Source organism: Macaca mulatta, chromosome X, assembly GCF_049350105.2.
Source record: "Macaca mulatta isolate MMU2019108-1 chromosome X, T2T-MMU8v2.0, whole genome shotgun sequence".
Classification (NCBI taxonomy): domain Eukaryota; kingdom Metazoa; phylum Chordata; class Mammalia; order Primates; family Cercopithecidae; genus Macaca; species Macaca mulatta.
The window spans coordinates 109,897,773-109,919,365 of record NC_133426.1 but is presented as its reverse complement, the minus strand read 5'-3'; the positions used below and the strand labels follow the sequence as shown (position 1 = coordinate 109,919,365).

Sequence of the window (21,593 nt, the reverse complement as noted above, 5' to 3'; positions counted from 1 at the left end):
AGTTTTCCTTGCCATTCCACATTCTCACTCCCCAGAGGCTACTACCATAGGCAACTACCATAATTTTGTTTTATTCTGACATTTACCTCCATATTTCTGAATAATATGTATATGCTGCTATTTATTTTTTAACAGCTTTATTAAAAGGTAATTCACATACCATAACATTCACCCTTTTACAGTATACAATTCAGTGGTGTTTAGTATATTAGCAGACTTCTGAAGTCATTATCACTATCTGGTTCCAGGATATTTTCATCACCTTAAGAAGAAATCCCATATCCATTAGCAGATAATGTCATGCCCACTCCCGTGTTCTCCTAGCATCTGGCAAGCACTGACCTCCTTTCTTTCTCTATGGATTTGCCTATCCTGGACATTTCGTATTAATTGAATAATACAATATTTGGCCTCTTGTGTCTTGCTTCTTTCACTTGCCGTATTTTCAAGGTTCATTCATGTTATAGCACATATCATTACTGAACTTTGTATACATATTTTGTGTGTAGATATATTTTTGATTCTCTTGTGTATGCACCTAGGAGTGGATTTGCAAAGTAATGATAACTCTGTTTAGATTTTGAGGAACTTCCAAACTGTTTTCCAAAGCAACTATGGTATTTGACAATCCCACCAGCAGTGTAGGAAGTTTCCGATTTATCCATATCCTCACCAACACTTGTTATTCCCTGTATTTTTGATTTAAACCATCTTAGTGGATATGAAGTGGCATCATATTGTGGTTTTAATTGGCATTTTTCTAATTGCTAATGACGTTCACCATCTTTTTATGTGCTTATTGGCCATTTGCATCTCTTCTTTGGAGAAATATGTATTCAGATCTTTTGTCTCTTTCTAAATTGGATTGTTTTCTTATTGATGAGTTGTAAGAGTTCTTTGTTTATTCTGAACATAAGTCCCTTATCAGATATATGACTTGCAGCTGCTATTTCTTGACTTGTTTATTTTAGTCATTAAGATTTTCTGATATGATAATGGAGTAATTCTTTCTTACCATCATAACCCCATTATCTATTGCCTACCCCCAATATAGCTTTACCACATACAATGTTTATTTTAGCAAGCATCCCAGTGACTCTGTTGCTTAACTTGGAGGACCATTTGTGTTTGTCAGGTTAGGCTAAGTTTATGCTGAGGTAGCTAACAGCTCCTACACCTCAGTGGCTTAACACAGCAAAGGTTTCTCAAACTTCATGAAGGTTGGGGATAGAGAAGTTCTGCTCCTCATAGTCTGTCAGGATCCATTGCAGCAAAGAAAGAGCGTGTATGAGGATCTCACAGTCACTTTTCTACACTGTGGTCTAGAAGTGACAAAAATCACCACTATTCATAGCCCACTTCTTCATATTTCTAGCTCCTTTAATTCTGACAAGATTTCTCAGAGAGCTGTTATTTATGCCCTCTACATAAGAGATTGATTTCTGAGAGAGTTGTTATTTATGCCTTCTATATAGATGATTGATTTCTAAGAGAGCTGTTATTTATGCCCTCTATATAGGTGATTGAACTGAGGTTCAAAGAGGAAAATGATTTATTCAATGTTCCATTCCAATAAAGAGAAGAGCCCAGATTGAAATCCAGGTTTATCTGGCTCTAATGCAATAATTCTTAGCTAGTTTCCTTTCCTTTCCTTTTTTTTTTTTTTAGACGGTGTCTTGCTCTGTCACCCAGACTGGAGTGAAGTGGTGCAATCTCGGCTCACTACAACTTCCGCCTCCTGGGTTCAAGCGATTCTCCTGTCTCAGCCTCCTGAGTAGCTGGGATTACAGACACATGCCACTGTGCCTGGCTAATTTTTGTACTTTTAGTAAAGACAGGGTTTCATCATGTTGGTCAGGCTGGTCTTGAACTCCTGACCTCAAGTGATCCACCCGCCTCAGCCTCCTGAAGTGCTGGGATTTCAGGTGTGAGCCACCACACCCAGCCAGTTTCCTTTCCTAAACCAAGGATTTCATTTTCGTTTTCACTTTATTGTCCAACCAGTCCTTTAGGATGTCAGCAAAGTGATGTTTCCTTGGATGACAAACCTAAAGAACAAGGCTCACAGTGGCATTGCTGCCTCCGTCATCAATGCCTTACAAAGGCATTTTCACACCAATTCACAGCTTTACTGTACTGCCCCCCAAATTGTAAACTATTTCTGCAGTGAATGTGGGTGTTCAGACAGGTGGTAGCATCCCTTTTCTTTTGAACTGTAGGAACACATGCTCCTACAGGCAAGGTCTTTTTGCTTGGGGTTCCTTAAATTTTGAGGCCTGAGTTGACTCAAACACTAGAAGCATTGTTCCAAGCAAACACAGAACTGAAATCACCACATAAACGCCAACACAGGTCTAGGCACAATCAAGGCTCTTCTGAGAGTCTGAGCAAAATAGGTTGGGATTATTTTTCCAACTACATACCTACCCAAACCGTTTTAGGGGCTGTTTCACTGCACTCTGAGAGAATAGTTCAACCCTCCTACCTTAACCCCAAATTATCTGGTCAAATTCAGATTGCAGCTGGCTGTGACAAGGACAAATGCTTTAAATTTTTTATGCTGTGAAGTTTTATATCCATCCCTACAGAAGTCTCCTTCACACCCCAAAAGGAAAGAGGACAGGGAAAAAATCAAAGCTTTATGACAGAAAAATGAAAGCAGTTCTTAACACTGGAGACTATTGAATTTATCACCAGTTCATTCAAGCCAATAGAAAATGGCCAATGTTGCTAAGCACAACCATATAATAGAGGATATGAACTTTACTTCTCCTTCACTTCTCTCCCAAACCTAGGAAATGTTTTTGGGATAAGGAGAAAAATGCTCCTAAGAATAGATTCCAACTGCCTGTCCGCTACAAGCTCCTAGAGCAAAAGGGTATATGTTGTTTATGGGAACTAGAGGGAACCTTAAATTGAATATACTATTATGTTGTAAAATGAACAACACAACTGCCAGTTTCAGCTCCAAACGGAGAGCAGAAAACAATATAACTTACACATTTACAATAGGGGGAAAAGTTGGATAAACTGCAATACAACATTTTTTCTTAAAACCACCAGAGAACTCAGGTCACAGGGCAAATAATTATCTTCAAATCTAGAGAAAGACACTTGGTGGGAGAAATAGTAGTAACCAAGCATTTCCTTACCTGAAATAGATAACATCAAATGCCATGTAAGTCAGTTAAAGAAAATTGACCTAGAAATTGTCAATTGATTTCTAAATACTAAGTGAGGACCAGCATGGGAGTATGTGAAGTCTCTGAGGGTCACAGACATAAAGGAACTTGCACCCTCCTTCAGGCTTAACTCTAGAAACTCCACTAGATGTTCCCAGGGAAGATCAGTGGGAATCCAAAAAAGGTTGCCCTCTAGCGCCAGCTAAGAGAGGGAAATAGCAGTCCTTGCTGACATTTCAACTAGATCCATCTCTCTTAGTAAACAAAAGTCTTGATCTGCAGGAAGAAAGACAACAAAACCCATATCATGAAGTTACTGGTGGAAATCCACTGCAGCTGAGGAAAGCAAACAGGAAAACAAAAGCTATATGAAGGGGAGGGTGCAGGCATGTGTGCTAGGTCCAGCATTACATGTGGAAGAGAGGCATGAACACATGTGACGTCTACACCACCAAAACTCAGGCTCTCAGTGCTTACCAAAGATGAAGACGTGATCAGAACATCAGAGAATGCCCTTTCTGCTCCCCAGAACCATGCTAACAAATATTGAGTAAAAATACAGTGAATGACAGCAAGGGACATATCCTTCCTAGGGAGCAGTAGAAAGGGAAAATGCAAAGCCAGGTGGAAAGAACTAGATATATATGGGAAACAAACTGTCAAACTCAGCCCAACTTCTGAGTAGATTTAAGCAAATCTTCCACTAAAACATAGCAGAAGGAAAGATATAGACATACCCAAGCATAAAATCTATTTACCTAGGTTATTACTACCTTATACATAACCCAGCTTTCAAGTAAAAATTATGAAAAATACAAAAAGACAAGAAAATAAAACATTCTCAACAAACAAATTAATCTCCAGAACTAGAATCAGATATGACACGGATTTTGGAACAATAAGACCAATAATTTAAAATAACTATGATTGATGATCCACTGCCATGGCAACATGAGGTCTGAGGATATACTCCTCAGTGAAACTGGTGAAAGAATATAACTATTTAAACTCTTTGGAAATGGTCCTAAGGGCAAATAAAGAAACATTTCTTCAAGAATATCCACTAAACTTAATAAGAACAACGAAATCTGTGGCATTTGAACCAAGATTCTCTTCTTGTCTTCTCACTTCCAATTCAGCATGATGAAAACACTCCAGAAGGGTACAGCCAAAAACACAGGTCTCACTCTCTCCCACCAGCTCACACTTGGACAGTCACGCTATTTTTCCCAGACAGACATAAGTTCTCATCCTGCCTTGAGCTATCTGTTGCAGAAGCTAAATCCTGGAAGAGTGCAGCTGAGAGGTGAGGGCTTCCTTCTGCCCAGGCCCCACTCATTAGAAGGTGGCTTTACTTCTAGCATAACGTGCTGAGAACACTGGGGCACAAATTGCCTGGGAGGGGCAAGCTAAGAAGACATGAAGGTAATGCCCACTCACAGTCAAGTGCCCAGATCCTAAAGCAGAAGTTCTATTCAGAGAGAATTGTGCCACCATTCCCATCCCCAGCTCCAGAGCCTTGTGTAAGAGTTTTTGGCCAGGGAGTCATACTTGAAAACTCAGAGCTCTAAATCTCTTTCCAAAGGAACTGATTTCATTTGTCACTCAGTGTGGAGAAACTGAAGGCTAAGGTGCTATAAAAATGGAGGATGTAGTGAAAAGCAATTAAGGGGAAGTCAGTAGATTCATGAGAGATGCAAGCTAAATGTTAGACCAGCTAGTTGACCAGAGAGAACCAGGGAAAGACACAGCTAAGTAGAGTGCTCTTGGGGTCAAAGCAGATCTCGAACACTCACCTCAAAAACTACCTCTGCAGGCCGGGTACGGTGGCTTATGCCTGTAATCCCAGCACTTTGGGAGGCCGAGGCGGGCAGGTCACTTGAGGCCAGGAGTTCAAGACCAGCCTGGCCAATATAGCTAAACCCTGTCTCTACTAAAAATACAAAAATTATCCGGGTATGGTGGCACACACCTGTAATCCCAGCTACAGGGAAGGCTGAGGCACGAGAATTGCTTGAACCCGAGAGGCAGAGGTTGCAGTGAGCCGAAATTGCACCATTGCACTCCAGCCCGGGTGACGGAGCAAGACTCTGTTTAAAATTAAAAAATAATAAAAAAAGAAAAGCTATCTCTGCAAAGAAGAGCAAATTTAATACCATGAACCTGTGGAGCATTCTATGCCCTAGTGCATTGTCAAAAACAATAGAGCAATCAACCAGCAATTAGTGTAGCTCAACAGCCAGGTGTATCCAGGGAAAGAGATGGTGAAAGACAGAATTGCAAAAACCCAGATTGACTGTGTACAGACTTAAGGCTGTGCCCTATGAAGAGTGATGTAAGAGGCTTTACACAGCAGGAGTGTGGGGGAAAATATATTCTACAAATACATACTTGCTTTCTTTTCTTTTTTCATCTTCCATGCAAGACGAAATTATATAAAGTAATAATGATGACAATGGTTGTATTTATAATATTTATACATTATAACATTCATAGACATAATATGAAAACAATAATACCACAAAAAGTGGGAAACGGGAATAGAGCTATATAGAAGTGAGGTTTCTATATATCACTAGAGTTAATTAGTATCAATCTGAAGTAGATTCTGATAAGTTAATATATATATGCCAAATCCTAGGGAAGCCACTAAAAAAAATTCCAAAAATATAATGAAAACATTATTAAAGAAGTTAAAATGCTTCCTCAAAACATATTCACTTAATGCAAGAGAAAAGCAGGAAAAAAGCAAAAGAGAAACAAGAAAGACAGAAGACATACGACAGACAAAAGGTAAGTTGGCAGACATAAATCCAATTATATCAATAATAACATTAAATGTGAAGGATTAAACAATTCAAACAAGAGGCAGAGATTGTCAGACTGGATTTTTAAAAAGATCCAACTATATGCTGTCTACAGAAGACACACTTTAGATTCAAAGACACAAATAGGTTGAAAGTAAAAGGATATATAAACACACACACACATATACACATACGCACACATATATACATATATACTGTAAACAACAAAAATAAAGCTGGAGTAGATATACTATTATCTGACAAAATGGAATTTAAAATAAAAAATATTACTAGAGATAAAGAGTGATATTTTATGGTGATAAGATGTATTTAATCAGAAATACGATGCAATCTATCACAAGATGCAAGAGTATTACACATATATGCAATTAGCAACTGGGCCCCAAAATGAATGAAGCAAAAAGTGACAGAATTTACAGAAAAAAATAGACAATTTATCCACAATAATTGGAGAGTTCAATATTCTACTTTCAATAATGAATAGAACAACTAATCACAAGATTAAAAATAAAATTTGAACACTGAAAAAGTACTGTAAGCTAACTATATCAATAGAATAAAAACAATCCACCCTGTTCTCCAAAAATGCAGAAAATAGTTCAACAAAATCCAACACCCTCTCATAATTGCAACAACCATGCAACAAATTATGAATAGAAGAAAAGTTTCTCAACTTGATTAAGGGCATCTACAAAAATTCCACTGCTAATATCATACTTAGTGGTGAAACATTGGATGCTTCCCCCTAAAACATGGAAAAAGACAAGAATATCTGCTCTTATGACTATTCAACATCATACTGGAGGTTCTAGACAGGGCAATCAGGCAAGAAATGGAAAGAAAAAGCATTCAGATAGGAAAAGAAGATGAAAACATTTCTATTTGGAGATGATATGATCTTGTATTAATATTTAGAAAACAGTAAGGAATAAACTAATAAACTATTAAAATTAACATACAAGTTTAGCATGTTGTAGCATACAAAATCAACACACAGAAACCAATTGTGTTTGTATATGGAATCATTAATTGGACTGAAAATGCAATTAAGAATACAATTCAATTTACCATAGCATCAAAAAGAAAAAAATATTTAGGTATGAAATTCATAAAAGAAGTGCAAAATTTGTAACTTGAAAACTACAAAGCACTGTTGAAAGAAATTAAAGATCTAAATAAAAGGAAAGGCAACTTATGTTTAAGGATGGGAAGACTTAATATTTTTAAAATACTAATACTTTCCATTGATCTACAGGTTACATTCTATTCCACTGATCTAAGTGTCCATCCTTATGCCAGTACTGCATTGTCTTGATTGTTGTGCTTTGTAGTAAGTTTGAAATCAGAAGTGTAACTCTTTCCAACTTTGCTGCTTTGTTTCTTCTTGTTTTGTTTATTTTGAAAACTTTCTGATATTCAGGGTTCCTTGCAATGGCATGTGAATTTTAGAATTAGCTTGTCAAATTCTTTTAAAAAAATTCCAGTTGGGATTCTGATAGGGATTGCATTGAATCTATAGATCAATAAATTTAGTGTATTCCTTATTATTATCTATATACAAGACCATATAATTTCCAAACAGACATCATTTTTCTTCTTTCTTTCCCATCTGGATTTTTTAAAATTTCCCACTACTTTTATTTAGTACAGTAATCTAAGTTCCAGTCCATGAAGTAAGGCAAGAAAAAACAAATAAAAAACATACAAATGGGAAAAGAAGAAATAAAACCTGGTTCACAGACATGATTATCTATGTAGAAAATCCTAAAGAATTCTTGAAAAATTCTAGAACTCTTAGGTGAGTTTAGCAAGGTTACAGGATATGAGGTCAACCTGTCAATTTTATCCCTATATACAAAAAATGAAAAATTAGAATTTAAAATTTTTAAATGCCATTTACAATAGCACCAAAAAATGGATCACTTAGGTGTAAATCTAACTAAGTGTGTGCAGGACCTATTTACTGAAAACAATAAAACACTGATAAAAAGAAATTAAAGAAGACATTTTAAGAGGGAAACATTCTGTGTTTATAGATTGGAGGAGTCAGCATTATTAAGAAGTCAGTGCTTCTCAATTTGGTGTATATCCCAATGAAAATCAGAGCAAGCATTTTTTAAAATTAATTATTTATTTATTTTAGTTTAGTTTACTTTAAATTCCGGGATACATGTGCAGAAGGTGCAGGTTTGTTACATAGGTATACATGTGCCATGGTGGTCTGCATCACCTGTCAACATATGTCATTTAGGTTTTAAGCCCCGCATGCGTTACTATTTGCCCTAATGCTCTCCCTCCCCTTGCCCCCACCCTACAATTGGCCCCAGTGTGTGTTGTTCCCCTCCCTGTGTCCATGTGTTCTAATTGTTCAACTCCCACTTATGAGTGAGAACATGTGGTGTTTGGTTTTCTGTTCCTGTGTTAGTTTGCTGAGGATGATGGCTTCCAGCTTCATCCATGTCCCTGCAAAGGACATGGTTTCATTCTTTTTTATGGCTGTACAGTATTCCCTGGTGTGTATGTGCCACATTTTATTTATCCAGTCTATCATTGATGAGTAGTTGGGTTGGTTCCATGTATTTGCTATTGTAAATAGTGCTGCAATGAACATACGTGTGCATGTGTCGTTATAGTAGAATGATTTATATTCCTTTGGGTATATACCCAGTAATGGGATTAGAGCAAGCATTTTTGTAGATATCAACAAGTTAGTTGCAAAATTGAAATGAAATGTCAAAGGAAATAGAATAACCAAAACATACAGAAAAAGAAGGACAAAATTGGAGGATACACACTAACCAATTTCAATACTTTCTATAAAGCTACATTAAGCAAGATGGTTTGGTAACAGAAAAATAATAGGTACATGGGTCAATGAAACAAGACAGCTCAGAAATAAACCCCACACAAATACATTCTACTAATATTTGACAAATGCACAAGGGTAATTCAATGAAGAAAGAATTGTCTTTTCAACAAATGACACTGAAACAACTAAACATCTATCTGCAAAAACAAAAACAAAAACCTTATCTCATACATAATATCTTGCACAAAAATTAAATCAAATATATCAAAGACCTAAATGTAAAATGTAAAATTATAACATGTCTAGAAGAAAATATTGGAGAAAATCTATATGATCTTAGGTGTGGTGATGAGTTTTTGGATATAATACCAAAAGCTAACAACTTTAAAAACTGGATATCATAAAAATTAAGAACTTTTGCTCCATGAAAGACACTGTTATGATAGTGAAAATACAAGCCACCCACTAGAAGAAAATATTTGCACATCACATATCTGATAAAAGATTTTTATCCAGAAGAAATAAATGACTCTTAAAACCCAATAAAAGAAAAGCAAACCCCAAAAAAGGGTATGGGAAGTAAAGATATGAACAGAGACTTCATTAAAGTATATATTCAGACAACAAATATGCAGGTGAAAAGATGCTTAGCATCGTGAGTAATGAGGGAAATACATATTAAAAACACAGACAGATACTACTGTACACTTAGGATGGTAAAAAGTGAACAAACAAATAAAAATCCTCAAATGAAAAAATAACAAATTCTAGTGAGTCTGTGGAACAAAAGAAATTCTCATTCAATGCAAAATGTTACAGCCAGTTTAAATATCATTTTGACAATTTGTTATAAAGTTATACATACAATTGCCATACAATCCAGCAATGCCACTTCAAGGTATTTACCCAAGTGAAATTAAAATGTATGTTCATACAAAAACCTGTACCGAAATGTTCATAGCAGCTTTATTCATAATTTCTCCAAACTGGAAATATCCCAGGTGTTCTATAGCTGGTGAAAATATAAACAAATTGTGGTATATCTGTACAATGGAACACTATTCAATAATTAAGAGGAACAAACTACTGATTCAAATATGCATCTCAAATGTATGTTGCTAAGTGAAAGAAGCCAGATTCAAAAAGATGTTTATTGTACAATTTCATTTACATGACATTATGAAAAGGCTAATTTATAGGGATGCAAAACAGAGGCTGTCAGGGGTAGAGATGGGAAGATGGGTTGACTACAAAAGCACCACACAAAGGAGATTTCAGGATACTAAAACTCTTCTGTATAGATACTATGGTGGTAGATGCACGATTTTGTGAATGTGTTGAATTCCACAGAACCGCGAAAACATGAAAGGTGACTTTCGCTTTATGTCAATTAAAAATGTAGGGGGAACCCAAAATGGAAAGCATACTGTGGCACATGAATCTCACTGTATCACAGATGTATGACATAACTTCACTAAAAAGGGTGTGGGAAAAAGGAGCTGACCTAATTTGCTTTAGAAACCACTGTTTTGACTGCATACTGTAAAGCTCAAGAAAAAACTGTACATAATGTTGTATTCTGGTTGGGAATTTTATTTCTCATGGGGTACATGATAGCCATTTTAAACTACTTTATACACTAGAATTAAATAAGTAAATAAATGATAGACAAGAAGAACCAGGTTTCTCACTGCCAGAGATAGAAGGTGAAAATAAGCAAGAGATGAGAAAGCTAAATGAATACTTGTGGTAATGGATTAGAGTCAATGTGTCAGTATGAGCTTATATATGTGTATATATAATTAATATATGTGCAAGTATGGTGTATAAACAGTTTAATATACATATACACATGTATCTACTTGTTCTATCAACTGAGAAGTCCTAGAATCAATGACACCCCAATAGTAACCAGCACAATCAATGCCCAGATCTTAATTACTAAATATGATTATCCAATTAAAGTAACGAAGACTCCCTGGATAAATGGCTGATGATGGGGCTGGGAAAAGGAAGATAAAAGATGAATCTGGTACATCTTGTAGTGCCAGAAAGCAAGGAGACAGAAAAAGGATGAAAGAAAGCCCACCTGAAAGAGCTCCCAATGGCCAAGGCTCAAACAATTTGAACAGCAATAGCAATAACAAATGATAGTATTGGATTACAGCCCAAAGAATTTTTACAAATCCGTGAGTCATACTGACAGAAAGAAATAATTGTATCAATAAATAAATGGGACAGGGGAGAATGGGAAAGTCTTCTTACAGGGTAATTTGAAATATTAAATGTAAAAGGAATGAGGGATATTTTTTAAAAATCACCATCAGCACATCATAGTAGTAATTGCTGAAGGCAAAATTCACAGTATATTTGCGTAGTCTTAAATTATCTGCCCCCAAATATTTATTGATTACTGTAGTTGTTTTCAAGCATGTATTCACAAATTCATTGACACTCCTCTCTCCAGGAGGTAGAGTTTAATTCCCCACCTTTTTAGTATGGGTTACATTTAGAAACTAGCTTCTAACAAATAAGAGTACAAATAAGAGTATGAAAAGGGAAAAGTAGTAACTTTACAAGTGGAGAAACCCAGAAGAGAACCTTAACCAAATGATCAAAGTTAACATCACCAGTGATAATTCGTTCTAATATCATATAATCCTGACATTAGATGAAAAGGGCACTTTACCTCTGTAGTATTCTTTCTCAAAATCAAAAATCCCAATCTAATCATAAGAAAATATCAGAAAACCCAAACTGAGGAACATTTTACAAAACACCTGACTCTTAAAATGTGTCAAGGTAATGAAAAACAAGGAAAGACTAAGAAACTGGCACAGGGTAGACTAAATAGACATGTTAGCTAAATGCAACATTGTTTCCTGAATTGAATCCTGGAACAGAAAAAGGACATTAGTAGAAAACCTGGTGAATAAATCGTTTTTATTTAATAGCAGTGCACAAAAGGTAACTTCTTAGTTTTTATAAATGTATCATAATTACTAGGCAAAGTTGGGTGTAAGGTATATGGAAATTGCGGCATTCCTTATAGCTAAAGTTATTTCAAAATGAAACGTTCAAAAAACAGACCAGACTTTTTTTCCCTTCTCTTTGGGTGCCTTTGGTACAGACTGAATCTTAAGAACTCAAAATAAAACTCTAAATGAAAGAAAGTGACCTAATAGTTGAGGAAATAAGTGAACATGAACATGTCATTAAAGAAACTTATTATCTAGTGAGAAAGGGGGGGTTGACAGATCACAATTGACAGCAATTTCTAGAAAAAATGAAACAATTCCATACTTATATCAAAAATTGAAACTACTTACTAAACTAGCTGCATACATATATATGTTTGTGTTATATGTATATATGCATGGACCTATTCTCTAAATAGTGTTCTGTCACTTTTTTCACTAAAAAATACAGCTTTAATAAAATTTCATGTCACTACATGTGCGTAATTTTACTCCTTTTTATATCTGAAAAATTTCCACACTATAATTTATTTAACAATTCCCATATTAATGGAAATTTTAATGTTTTCCACCAACTTGACATTTCCACATTGGAATGGTTTACAAAGTTGAACCAGATATAGTTTTTGTCCTTGTGGCACTTCGAGACTAGTGAGGGATACACAGTAGAAAGTCAACAAAACAGGGTGGAAGTATTAGGATGGGTAAATACGGGGTCTAAAGAGTCATGTGGCACTGACAACTAATGCAGAATCAAGAGGTCAGCAAAGCTTTCTTTGCATTACAAATTGAATTTTTAGAAGCACCTGATCTGCAGCAACAGCATACTCTCCCCCACAACTGTGCTTCTGCCACAGGGAAGAGTTGCCTGGCCAGCTGAGATGTGCTTTTCCACCAACCCAGCATGATCCTCTACATAGATGCAGACCTCAAGCCTTAAGAAAAGCAATCTCAAAAATCTTGCTGAGGTGAATCCTGAGCATGCTGTTACATATTAAAAGTCTAAGCAGTCAGGCATGATGGTCAGGCCTATGATTCCAGCACTTTGGGAGGCCGAGCGTGAGGATGGCTTGAGCCCAGCAGGTTAAGGCTGCAGCGAGTTGTTATGCCACTGCATTCCAGCTTGGGCAACAGAGTGAAAATCTGTCTCAGAAAAATAAGTGTAAGCAAACCCACTCAGGGATATTTGAAATGGCAGTAGTTACAACACAGCACTTTAGGTTCATAGCAATTCATAAGCATTATGATCTGGATAACTAGAAACTTCTTGCCACAATCATCTACAATGTATGCAGCATTTAGCTGTGAGTTCAGGCAGTGTGCAGAATCATGTGGAAAAGATCATAAGTATCATACAAGCTGTGCTTCAAGTTATATTCACTTACCTAAATGTGGCCAATGACTTTTCTGGATATTTTGCAGAATTTGTGAAATGTATTGTTGCCAAACTTGAAAAACATACCATTATGTCAGGGAATGTGGTGATGGGGGATGGCAGAAGAATTTCTTCTTTCTGGAGCACAATCTAAGTAGAAATAAGCCCAGGCTCTGTGTGTACCAGTTGCACCAAAACATGGCTACCCTTGGTTGTGCAAAGTGATGGAATGTACTGAATCTGCTTTCATTCTGAAGGGGCAAATCATCTCAGATGGAGGCTGCTGCAGTGCACACTTTAGGATCTGGTAGCTAAAGCTTTGGATCTGGGGAAGATTTTGCCATGTAAGGAGTGATACTTTCAAGCCGTACAGATCATGCTAAAGAAGTGATAGATAAGAATGGTCAGCTCAAGTTCTATGGGATGAGCCTTGAAACAGCAATGAAAAAAAATATGCAGGAGGAGTTGGTAAATATAGAGTATCAGAATGCAAGACTATGGAAGGAACATAGAAAACACTATTCTGGATACTATGGTCTTATATAAGAGCTTTCTGGATACTCGAATGGTAAAATGCTGACTGCTTTCTCCTCCTCTCACATAACCTGGAGGACTTTGGACTTTGGAACTATTTCTAGTGCTCTCTTGGTGCACAAAAACAGGACATTGATTGGCTCAGAGGCCCAGGGTTTCTACTCTCCAGAACTCATACCCTTATTGTTAAAATTAATGTGTACACCTTTTTCTTTCCTTTTTAAAAAGATACAGTTTTTACTTCAGTAGAACGCTATTTTCAAAAATTTACTTATATTTAAAATCTACTCTGACTGACTTAATTTCAAAGGCAGCTGAGTGTTATATTGACACACTGAAATTGCGCAGGAACAAGGATGAAGGTGAAGGCCTGTATCACCTGACTCTTTGTCAGGTGTGTACCAGTGAGCTAACTAATCTCTACTGTGAGTATTTAGGAAGACAAGGTCAATAACCTTTGCCAATAGCTCCATAAACATAGTATTAGTATTGCTGTGGCTATGTGTAAAGCAGAATAAGTAAAGGAGAGTACAATAAAACTTCTGCTTCAATTTTGTGCAGGCAAAATGAAGTTTGTCTGTGAGCCAAATGGCAAATAGCTCTTTCTGAGACCCTGAGATGCCTGAGAGACCCACTATTTAACAGTACTAGAACCACCAAAGAAGCATAATAGCTGGAGCCTGATGCTTGCCCCCTACCCTCAACTCACAGCTGACCATCTTTCTGGTTAGATACCCTCCACTCTCAACACACACACACACACACACACACACACACACACACACATGGAAAGGTACAAGGTAACCTTTGTTAAGGGTTACACGAAAGGTGCAGATCTCATGTGCAGCAATGACAGAGGAGGGAGAGATCACTTCCAGCTTCAGAGGCTGGATGATCAGGTCTTGGCCTCTAAGAACGAGCAGGACCAGGATCTAGGAGGAAGAGGAGGGCAATCAGGAAGAAGAAAATGGCAAACAATGACAAAGAGAAAAGTATAAGGCATGCTTGGGCACAGTGACTAAGGGTTTAATACTATTATTTTTAAATTTTTAAATTTGATCTCACTGTTTCTGTAGACACTGAAGTAAGGGTTTATTTTGGATGGGGCAGAGAAGGAGATGATGAGGCTAGAAACATGTCCTGAGGCTCAATTCTGATGGAGGCTGAATGTCAAGATAAGGAGTGTAGGATTTATGTGGTGAGTGGTGGGGTTACCATCCAGGGTCACTGAGCAGAAGAATGACCATTGAAAGCAGGGACAAGGTAATGTGTAAGGTGGATTAAAGCGAGAGAGGGAGGCACTGGAGGCAGGAAGTCCAGAAGTGAAGCAATAAGGGCCTAAATCTGTACATGGATATTTATAGCAGTTCTTTTCATAATTGCTTAGAGCTGGGTACAACTCAAATGTCCTTCAGCAGGTGAATGAATAAGCAAACTGTGGAATAGCTAAATAACAGAATACTACTCAGCAGAAAGAGAAGAATAAACTATTGATACATGCAACAACTTAAATGAATGTCCAGGGCATTATGCTGAGTGAAAGAAGCCAATCCCAAAAGAAGCCAGTGCACAGAAATTTGAAAATGAAATCATTTACATAATATTCTGAATAAGACAAAAGTATAGTAATGGGGAATATATTAGTGGTTGCCAGAGTTTAGGGAAGGCAGTAAAATAGGACTACGAGAGACAGCATGCAGGAGTTTCTGCGGGTGATTGAACTGTGATCTGATTGCAGTGGTGGTTAAACAAATCCATACATTGGTTAAACTTCATAGAAGTGTACACACACACAAAGTCCATTTTGCTGCTAATAATTTTTCTTTTAAAAGATCAGAGTTGTTCCTCACTGAATTGGTTACATTTAAAAGAGTGGAAACATTTGGTGATAGGTAATGATTAAATCTTTATAATTTGCTAGTTATATTTATATTAAAAAGCTCTCTCTCAAACAATAGAACATTTATCCCTCAAATGTGGAAGAAATTTGTCATGCTTCAACTATGAATCATTAAGTCCAAAAAATATTTATTTTTTCCAACCATTCCTTTCTCCTCTCTGGTGGGTGTTATTGTTGACTGAGGTATCCTGCTGTGACCACCCTAGACAAAAGACCCCCTCTGCCTTCTTCTGACTCTCCAGCTGGCTCCATTGGCCAGAATGCCACTCCAGGCACCACCATCCTTCCAAGTACCAGTGGATTCTGAGTTTCAGGGATATCAGTTTCCTGTTTAATATTAGTTTTTACAGCAATGTTGTTCTCTTTGCTTTCTAATCATAACAATTATGCATGTCAATAGTTCTTTTAATGGGACACAGTGGATGATACCAGACTATCTCCAGAGTGCCATGAATGAATGAAAATGCCACGCAAAGAAGCCTCATGCCTGATGGTGAGATACAGGGAACTCTTTCTTTTCTGAGCGTTTCATGAATATATGAGTTATTTCCCAACAACAAAATGTTTTCCAAGAAACATTTTTCTTTGAGTTCCAAAAGAAGTTTACTCAGTGGAAAGCAAGCTTTTCTGTGGACTTATCTGATTAACAAGATACTGAATCCTACAGGGGAAATGGGGAGGAAGTCTGCCTGAAGTCTCCAAGTGAAACCTTAGTGGATGCCACCATCAATGAAAAAGATCAGACATCGAACACTTGATAACTTGAGTTCTGCCAGAAATAGAAAGAGTAGTAGATTACCTATACAAAATTGCCAACAAGAGAAAACTGGGCCTCCTTCCACACATTAATTTGGGAGTCAATTTTTTAAGTGCCGTTTGGTAAGATTTTTAAAAATTCTAACACATCAATATGTTGTGAATACTGTCATTTCATTTCCAGCCATTAGAAAACTTTTCCAAAGTCTTACACATTGATATAACTAATTTATCCTCCATATTAAGTGTTACATATTGCTTATGAGGCATCCGTTTTCTGATACCATTTTTAAAAGTACGCTGATCGCTGAAAACATAGAACACAACAGAAAACTATTCAAAAGGACTAGTCAAATCCTCCACTTTCAACCTTAGATTCTTTTCCAGCCCCGCTTCCCGATCTACCACCTTTGCCCATTTCAATGCTGGATAGGATTCCAGGGGAAATGGTGGACTGTAGGGGTCTTGGAGGAGGGGAGGTGAGATTATTGGGAGCCGGAGAAAGAGATGATTCCCCAAAGAAGGAGAAATGATCGATTACCCCTAAAAGGCTGATCCTCCTGGTAATCTGAGAAAGGCGAATAAATACTCCAGGGAGAAGATAACAGTTTATTGTCTCTGATTGGCAAATACGAAAAAAGATTGACAGTATCAAGTGGAGGGAACGCAGAGGGCGGGCTGCAGTGTTAATGGGAGGGGTAACTGGGGACTCGAGCTCAGTGATGACGCGACTCTCACGTGACCAGGAGTCGACGTGTGCAGAAGTCCTTATAGTCCAGGGCCTGTTTCCCTGTAGCAGCTCCCTATTGCTGGAGAAGGAGAAAAGTGCCCAAGATCCTTTCAGGTTAGTATAAAGGTGGGCGCTGACCTGGAGACCCTGGGGTCGAGGAGGCTGAGAGCAGAAAGCAAGCGGGGCCGGCACTGCTTTCCTCACTGCTGTTCCGCCAAACTCCCATTTTGTGCAGGAAATTTGGGGCTGTTTGGTGGGGGATGGCGGGTGGAGAGAGAGAAGGGTAGTCAATTAAGGGTCCTGAGAGAGAGACATAGAAACTGTTTGGAAGAAACTTGCTTTTCCTACTCCCTGCTTGCAGAAAAACGGTGGGCACGGATGAGGGCGGGGTTGCCATAAAAGGAGGGCGAGGATGAGGACGTGGGAAACTTTACACCAACAAGGCCTAGAATCATGAAAGGGACCCGTGATCCAGGTACTAGCCTGCTCACCAAACACTCCCATCTGTCTGCAGGATATTTGGTTTTTTGGGCGCGACACAAATCGAGGTGAGGGAAGAGAGAGGAAAATCCCCTGAATCCCTGCAGGTCAGTTTTTGTAAAGGTGCAATTGCTTCGGGTCTCTTTGGGTGGGGGTGGAAGTGTGAGTGACACCAAAGCACATCCCGGGGTCGCAGCAGCCTCTCCCCATCCGGATTAAGCGCCAGAGGCCGGTGCCGAGCCTGCAGCGGAAATGAGGCGGGGGAGGGGGAGGTTTAAGAGACGCTGAACTGGGAGGGGAGACCAGAGACTGGACCAACCCTCTCAGGTGAGAGGCTGGAGGTTGAGAGGGCTTGGGAAAGTCTGAAGGGCGGGAGTGTTGGAAACCAGAGGCGGGAGAAGGGTTAATTGCTTCCGTACTGCTCCCATTTCAGTATTAGGAGAAGCTTGTAGCAGGGCCTGCTGGGAAGATGGTGGGCAGGAGCAGGAGGAGAAAGATGGAGCTGGAACTAAAGGGGGCGGGAAGGGAGGTGGAGTCAGGGGAGTTCTGAGCCTGAGGATCCAGCTTTCTCTAGTTGGAAAACTTTTGACAATTAGGGTACTGAGTCAGAAAAGGCCAGTCGCTATGGGACCCCATACTCTGGTTGCTGGTCTGTTTGCCTGGAATCTAGTAGTTTTGTTTCCTTGTTTTCTAGGATTAATTTATTCAAAAAGGAAATTAAAAATACTCAATATGCAAAAGTCTTGTGAAGAAAATGAGGGAAAACCACAGAACATGCCAAAGGCCGAGGAAGATCGCCCTTTGGAGGATGTACCACAGGAGGCAGAAGGAAATCCTCAACCTTCCGAAGAAGGTATAAGCCAGGAGGCAGAAGGAAACCCCAGAGGAGAGCCGAATCAACCTGGCCAGGGATTTAAAGAGGACACACCCGTTAGGCATTTGAACCCTGAAGAAATGATAAGAGGAGTAGGTGAGCTTGAAAGGCTTAGGGAAGAGATAAGAAGAGTAAGAAACAAGTTTGTGATGATGCATTGGAAGCAAAGACATTCACGCAGCCGTCCTTATCCTGTGTGCTTTAGGCCTTGAATTCATTTTTGCCTAATATTAAAATCTGGCCCCAGCTTTCTTTCTGTTAGCATTTTCTGATGTATCTTTGACCTCCATTTTACTTTTAATAATCTGATGAAATTTTGTTTTAGATAGTTTCCTTGGTACCAGCACCTCATTGGATTTTGGATTTTGACCCATTTTCCAGGTCTATTTTTCAATTGGAAACTTTCATACATTTGCATGGGAATGTGTTCATTCCATGTTGTAAAGTGAAACATAACAGGTTATGGCAAAGCAGCATATTTAATATCAGCTCACATATATAGGATAAAATTCCAAACTTTGTGTGTGTGCGTGTGTGTATACATACATCCATATAACATATATCAAAAACTTAACCAAGCTTATTTCTGTGTGGTGTGAAATTTTATTTGTTTTCTTCTTTTTATTCTTTTTGCTTATATTATATGTGCTTTTTAATGAACGCGTGTCTCACACACAAAAAGAATTAAGGATTTTTTTTACAAGTAAGAGTCAAATAATTTGCAACCAGCTTATGAGGGCAATGGGGGCACCTAAACTCTTGATGAAAGAACAATAAAAAAGAAATGTAAACCTCAAATTACCTCTGGATCTCTTAGCCAGAGGAATAAACTGGCAATTATTACAGATACACACGTTTAAGACTCAGTCTTTTCATGGGGAAAATATTTGCTTCACGGGGCTGCAGTGGGGAAGAAATGAGGCAGTAACAGTTGTGCTCAGTGGGATCTCATTCCCACCCGTGCGTACGGAATCCCAACCCACTATAGAAGCACCAATATTTAAGGGAGGGCCTGGCATGACGCGACTTGTACTACCTACAAGTCCAGTAGGCAGAGGTGGGGGCTTCCCTATCAGTCCTCTGCTAGTGAACCCTATCTCCTCCCTTGGGTCCTGCCATGCCTGCCTAACATTGCTGCCTCTTCTGCTGAATGCTGTGCTCTCTGCTGGCCCCACTCCTGCTGATGCACTGCAGTCCTTGAGGGCCAAAACTCCACCGAGTTCCCTGGAGTCCTCAGTAGGTTGAACTCTCACTGTCTTCTAAAGCTTCTCTCTGCTTTATAGTGATACTTAACACAGGTGGGACTTCTCTAGGGTTGCTTGGGCCACAATGTCCTTCGGAGCCCTTAGCAAAACAACCCCTTCTGTTTTCAATCACAAGACCCTTCCTCTCCACAGGAGTCAGATGTGATGACTCCATTTGGGATTTGGACTGGGGTATAAGTTTGAGTCAAAGACATCATGTTGTAATCACAGTTTTTGCTCTAAGTCTAAGGAATGAGGATTTGTCCTCTTGGGATGATCTCTTCCTGAAGGCTCCTGGGCAGGCTTTACTAGTTCAGAAGACTGTTGGGGAACATATATAAATTACACAAAGTGATGCAGGGAACAGATTTAAGGAACAGTCCCCTTAATTCCATCTCTTCTCCTGTTGACCTGTGGTTAAAAAAAACTTTCAAAGTCGGTAAGAACCTTATAAATGTACTTGAAGTAGAATACTATTATATAAATGTTAGAGATTATATTTCCCCTGTAGAACAAGCAAAGACTACCTCTTCCTCTTGGTATCCCACATATGGATACTTGTAGGTGTTTAGCTGGCACATTGTGTTTTAATATTTAATTGATTTTTTGATTGCTACTAAGAGCTAGCAGGTTTGTCCAAATCAGATTACTTGCTGAATAATCTACAAGTATTTTTATTTCTCTAGAGTTATGACAAGCAATTCCAAGAAGAAACAGGGCAGAGAATAGATTGTACTCCAAATGTTTTATTATCAAAGTATTTCATAATAATCACCTGCATCAGAATCTGCTGGGGAGTGTCTTGAAAATGCTGATGTCTGGGCCCCACATAAGGCCCACTGACCCACATTTTCTGGAGGTAGGCTGTAAAATTATAGCTTGCAAACTCCTGCAGGTGATAATGATATGGACTGAAGAATGAGAACCACTAGTAATACAATATGCTTTTCGTTATTACAAATATTAACTACAAAATAATTGGCAGGAAATCTTGGTGAATGCTTGCTGACATTCAGGAAATAGAAGGCCTATACAAGCATTTACTGTTTTAAGTATGAATTTTTAAAGGAAAAGATGGACACATCTATACATAAAATTTGTAAGGTTCCTGTTAACAAAGAAAGACAAGATAAAAAACTAGGGGGAGGAATGTAACATAAGATGCCTTTTTATTGAGTGAACACCATGTTTAGCCATGCATTGCCTCCTCCCAGTATGAGTAAAATGTATCAGAAATAAATTCAAAATTACCTTTTAGTAATCATCTCAAAAAAACAATTGAGCCAACCCTGCACCCTTGGCTTTCTTCTGTTTCTATTTTTTCACTATATGATGTCATTTTCAGGGAATCTTCATGTCTCCAGACCATTCTTCAAGGTGATGGCAGCCTGATAGGTGCTGGTCGAACTGGAATTCTAACTGGAGTGAGATAAAGTTCCAGGTTCACCAGAACCAGTTTTACGAGAGGATAAATCCTCCCCCCAGCCCTCAGAGAGTGGTGCTCAGACAGGATGTTAAAGGGTTGGCCCGAGCAAGACTTCTGACTTTGTCCTTCCACTCTAGTCTGCAGCAGGTACTAGGCTCTCCTAAGGCTAACGGCCAGGCTATCCTGAACAGACATATGTGGAGGAGGATGACTGTCCTATTTCAGGTCAGAGCACTTTGCCTTTCCCTCCTTCTCCCTTTCTCTTCTGGGGAACATTTTCTAGGGGAAAAGAAAAAGCTCCATAACTTTCCAGTTGAAAACATTGGTTGGGACAATCTTTGAGCAAGCAGATGTCTGAACAGGTCTGACCAGGTAACTTGGGGTTGAAGCAGAAGGGTCTGACCCTTCTCTCAGAGTCCAGTGAAGTAGTCCACAAGACAACTGGGGCAAAAACAGAGTTAGACAGCACACAAAACC

General features: G+C 38.5%; 2 protein-coding genes across 5 annotated transcripts in view; both read left to right on the top strand.

Annotated features, from left to right (window-relative positions):
• The first annotated feature begins 17,106 nt into the window (after nucleotides 1-17,106).
• Nucleotides 17,107-19,299, top strand: TCEAL8 (transcription elongation factor A like 8). Of its 4 annotated transcripts, XM_015127866.3 has the most exons (3): nucleotides 17,107-17,206; nucleotides 17,607-17,679; nucleotides 18,267-19,295. In XM_015127866.3, the coding sequence occupies exon 3, from the start codon at nucleotides 18,305-18,307 to the stop codon at nucleotides 18,656-18,658; it is 354 nt and encodes a 117-aa protein (XP_014983352.1). In that variant the 5' UTR covers nucleotides 17,107-17,206; nucleotides 17,607-17,679; nucleotides 18,267-18,304; the 3' UTR covers nucleotides 18,659-19,295.
• The window catches only part of BEX1 (brain expressed X-linked 1), a 200,294-nt gene continuing 197,873 nt past the window's right edge, over nucleotides 19,173-21,593 (top strand). Inside the window, exon 1 of the mRNA XM_077989281.1 lies at nucleotides 19,173-19,194. Within this exon, the coding sequence (XP_077845407.1) occupies nucleotides 19,179-19,194 (16 nt within the window). The 5' untranslated portion in view covers nucleotides 19,173-19,178. The remainder of the gene's footprint in view (nucleotides 19,195-21,593) is intronic.

Coding starts and splice junctions, on each gene's coding strand:
- TCEAL8 (XM_028841664.2), top strand. CDS start 17,546: ATGAAAGGGACCCGTGATCCAG. Junction 17,568..18,266: donor GAAAGGGACCCGTGATCCAG/GTACTAGCCTGC, acceptor CTTGTTTTCTAG/GATTAATTTATTCAAAAAGG.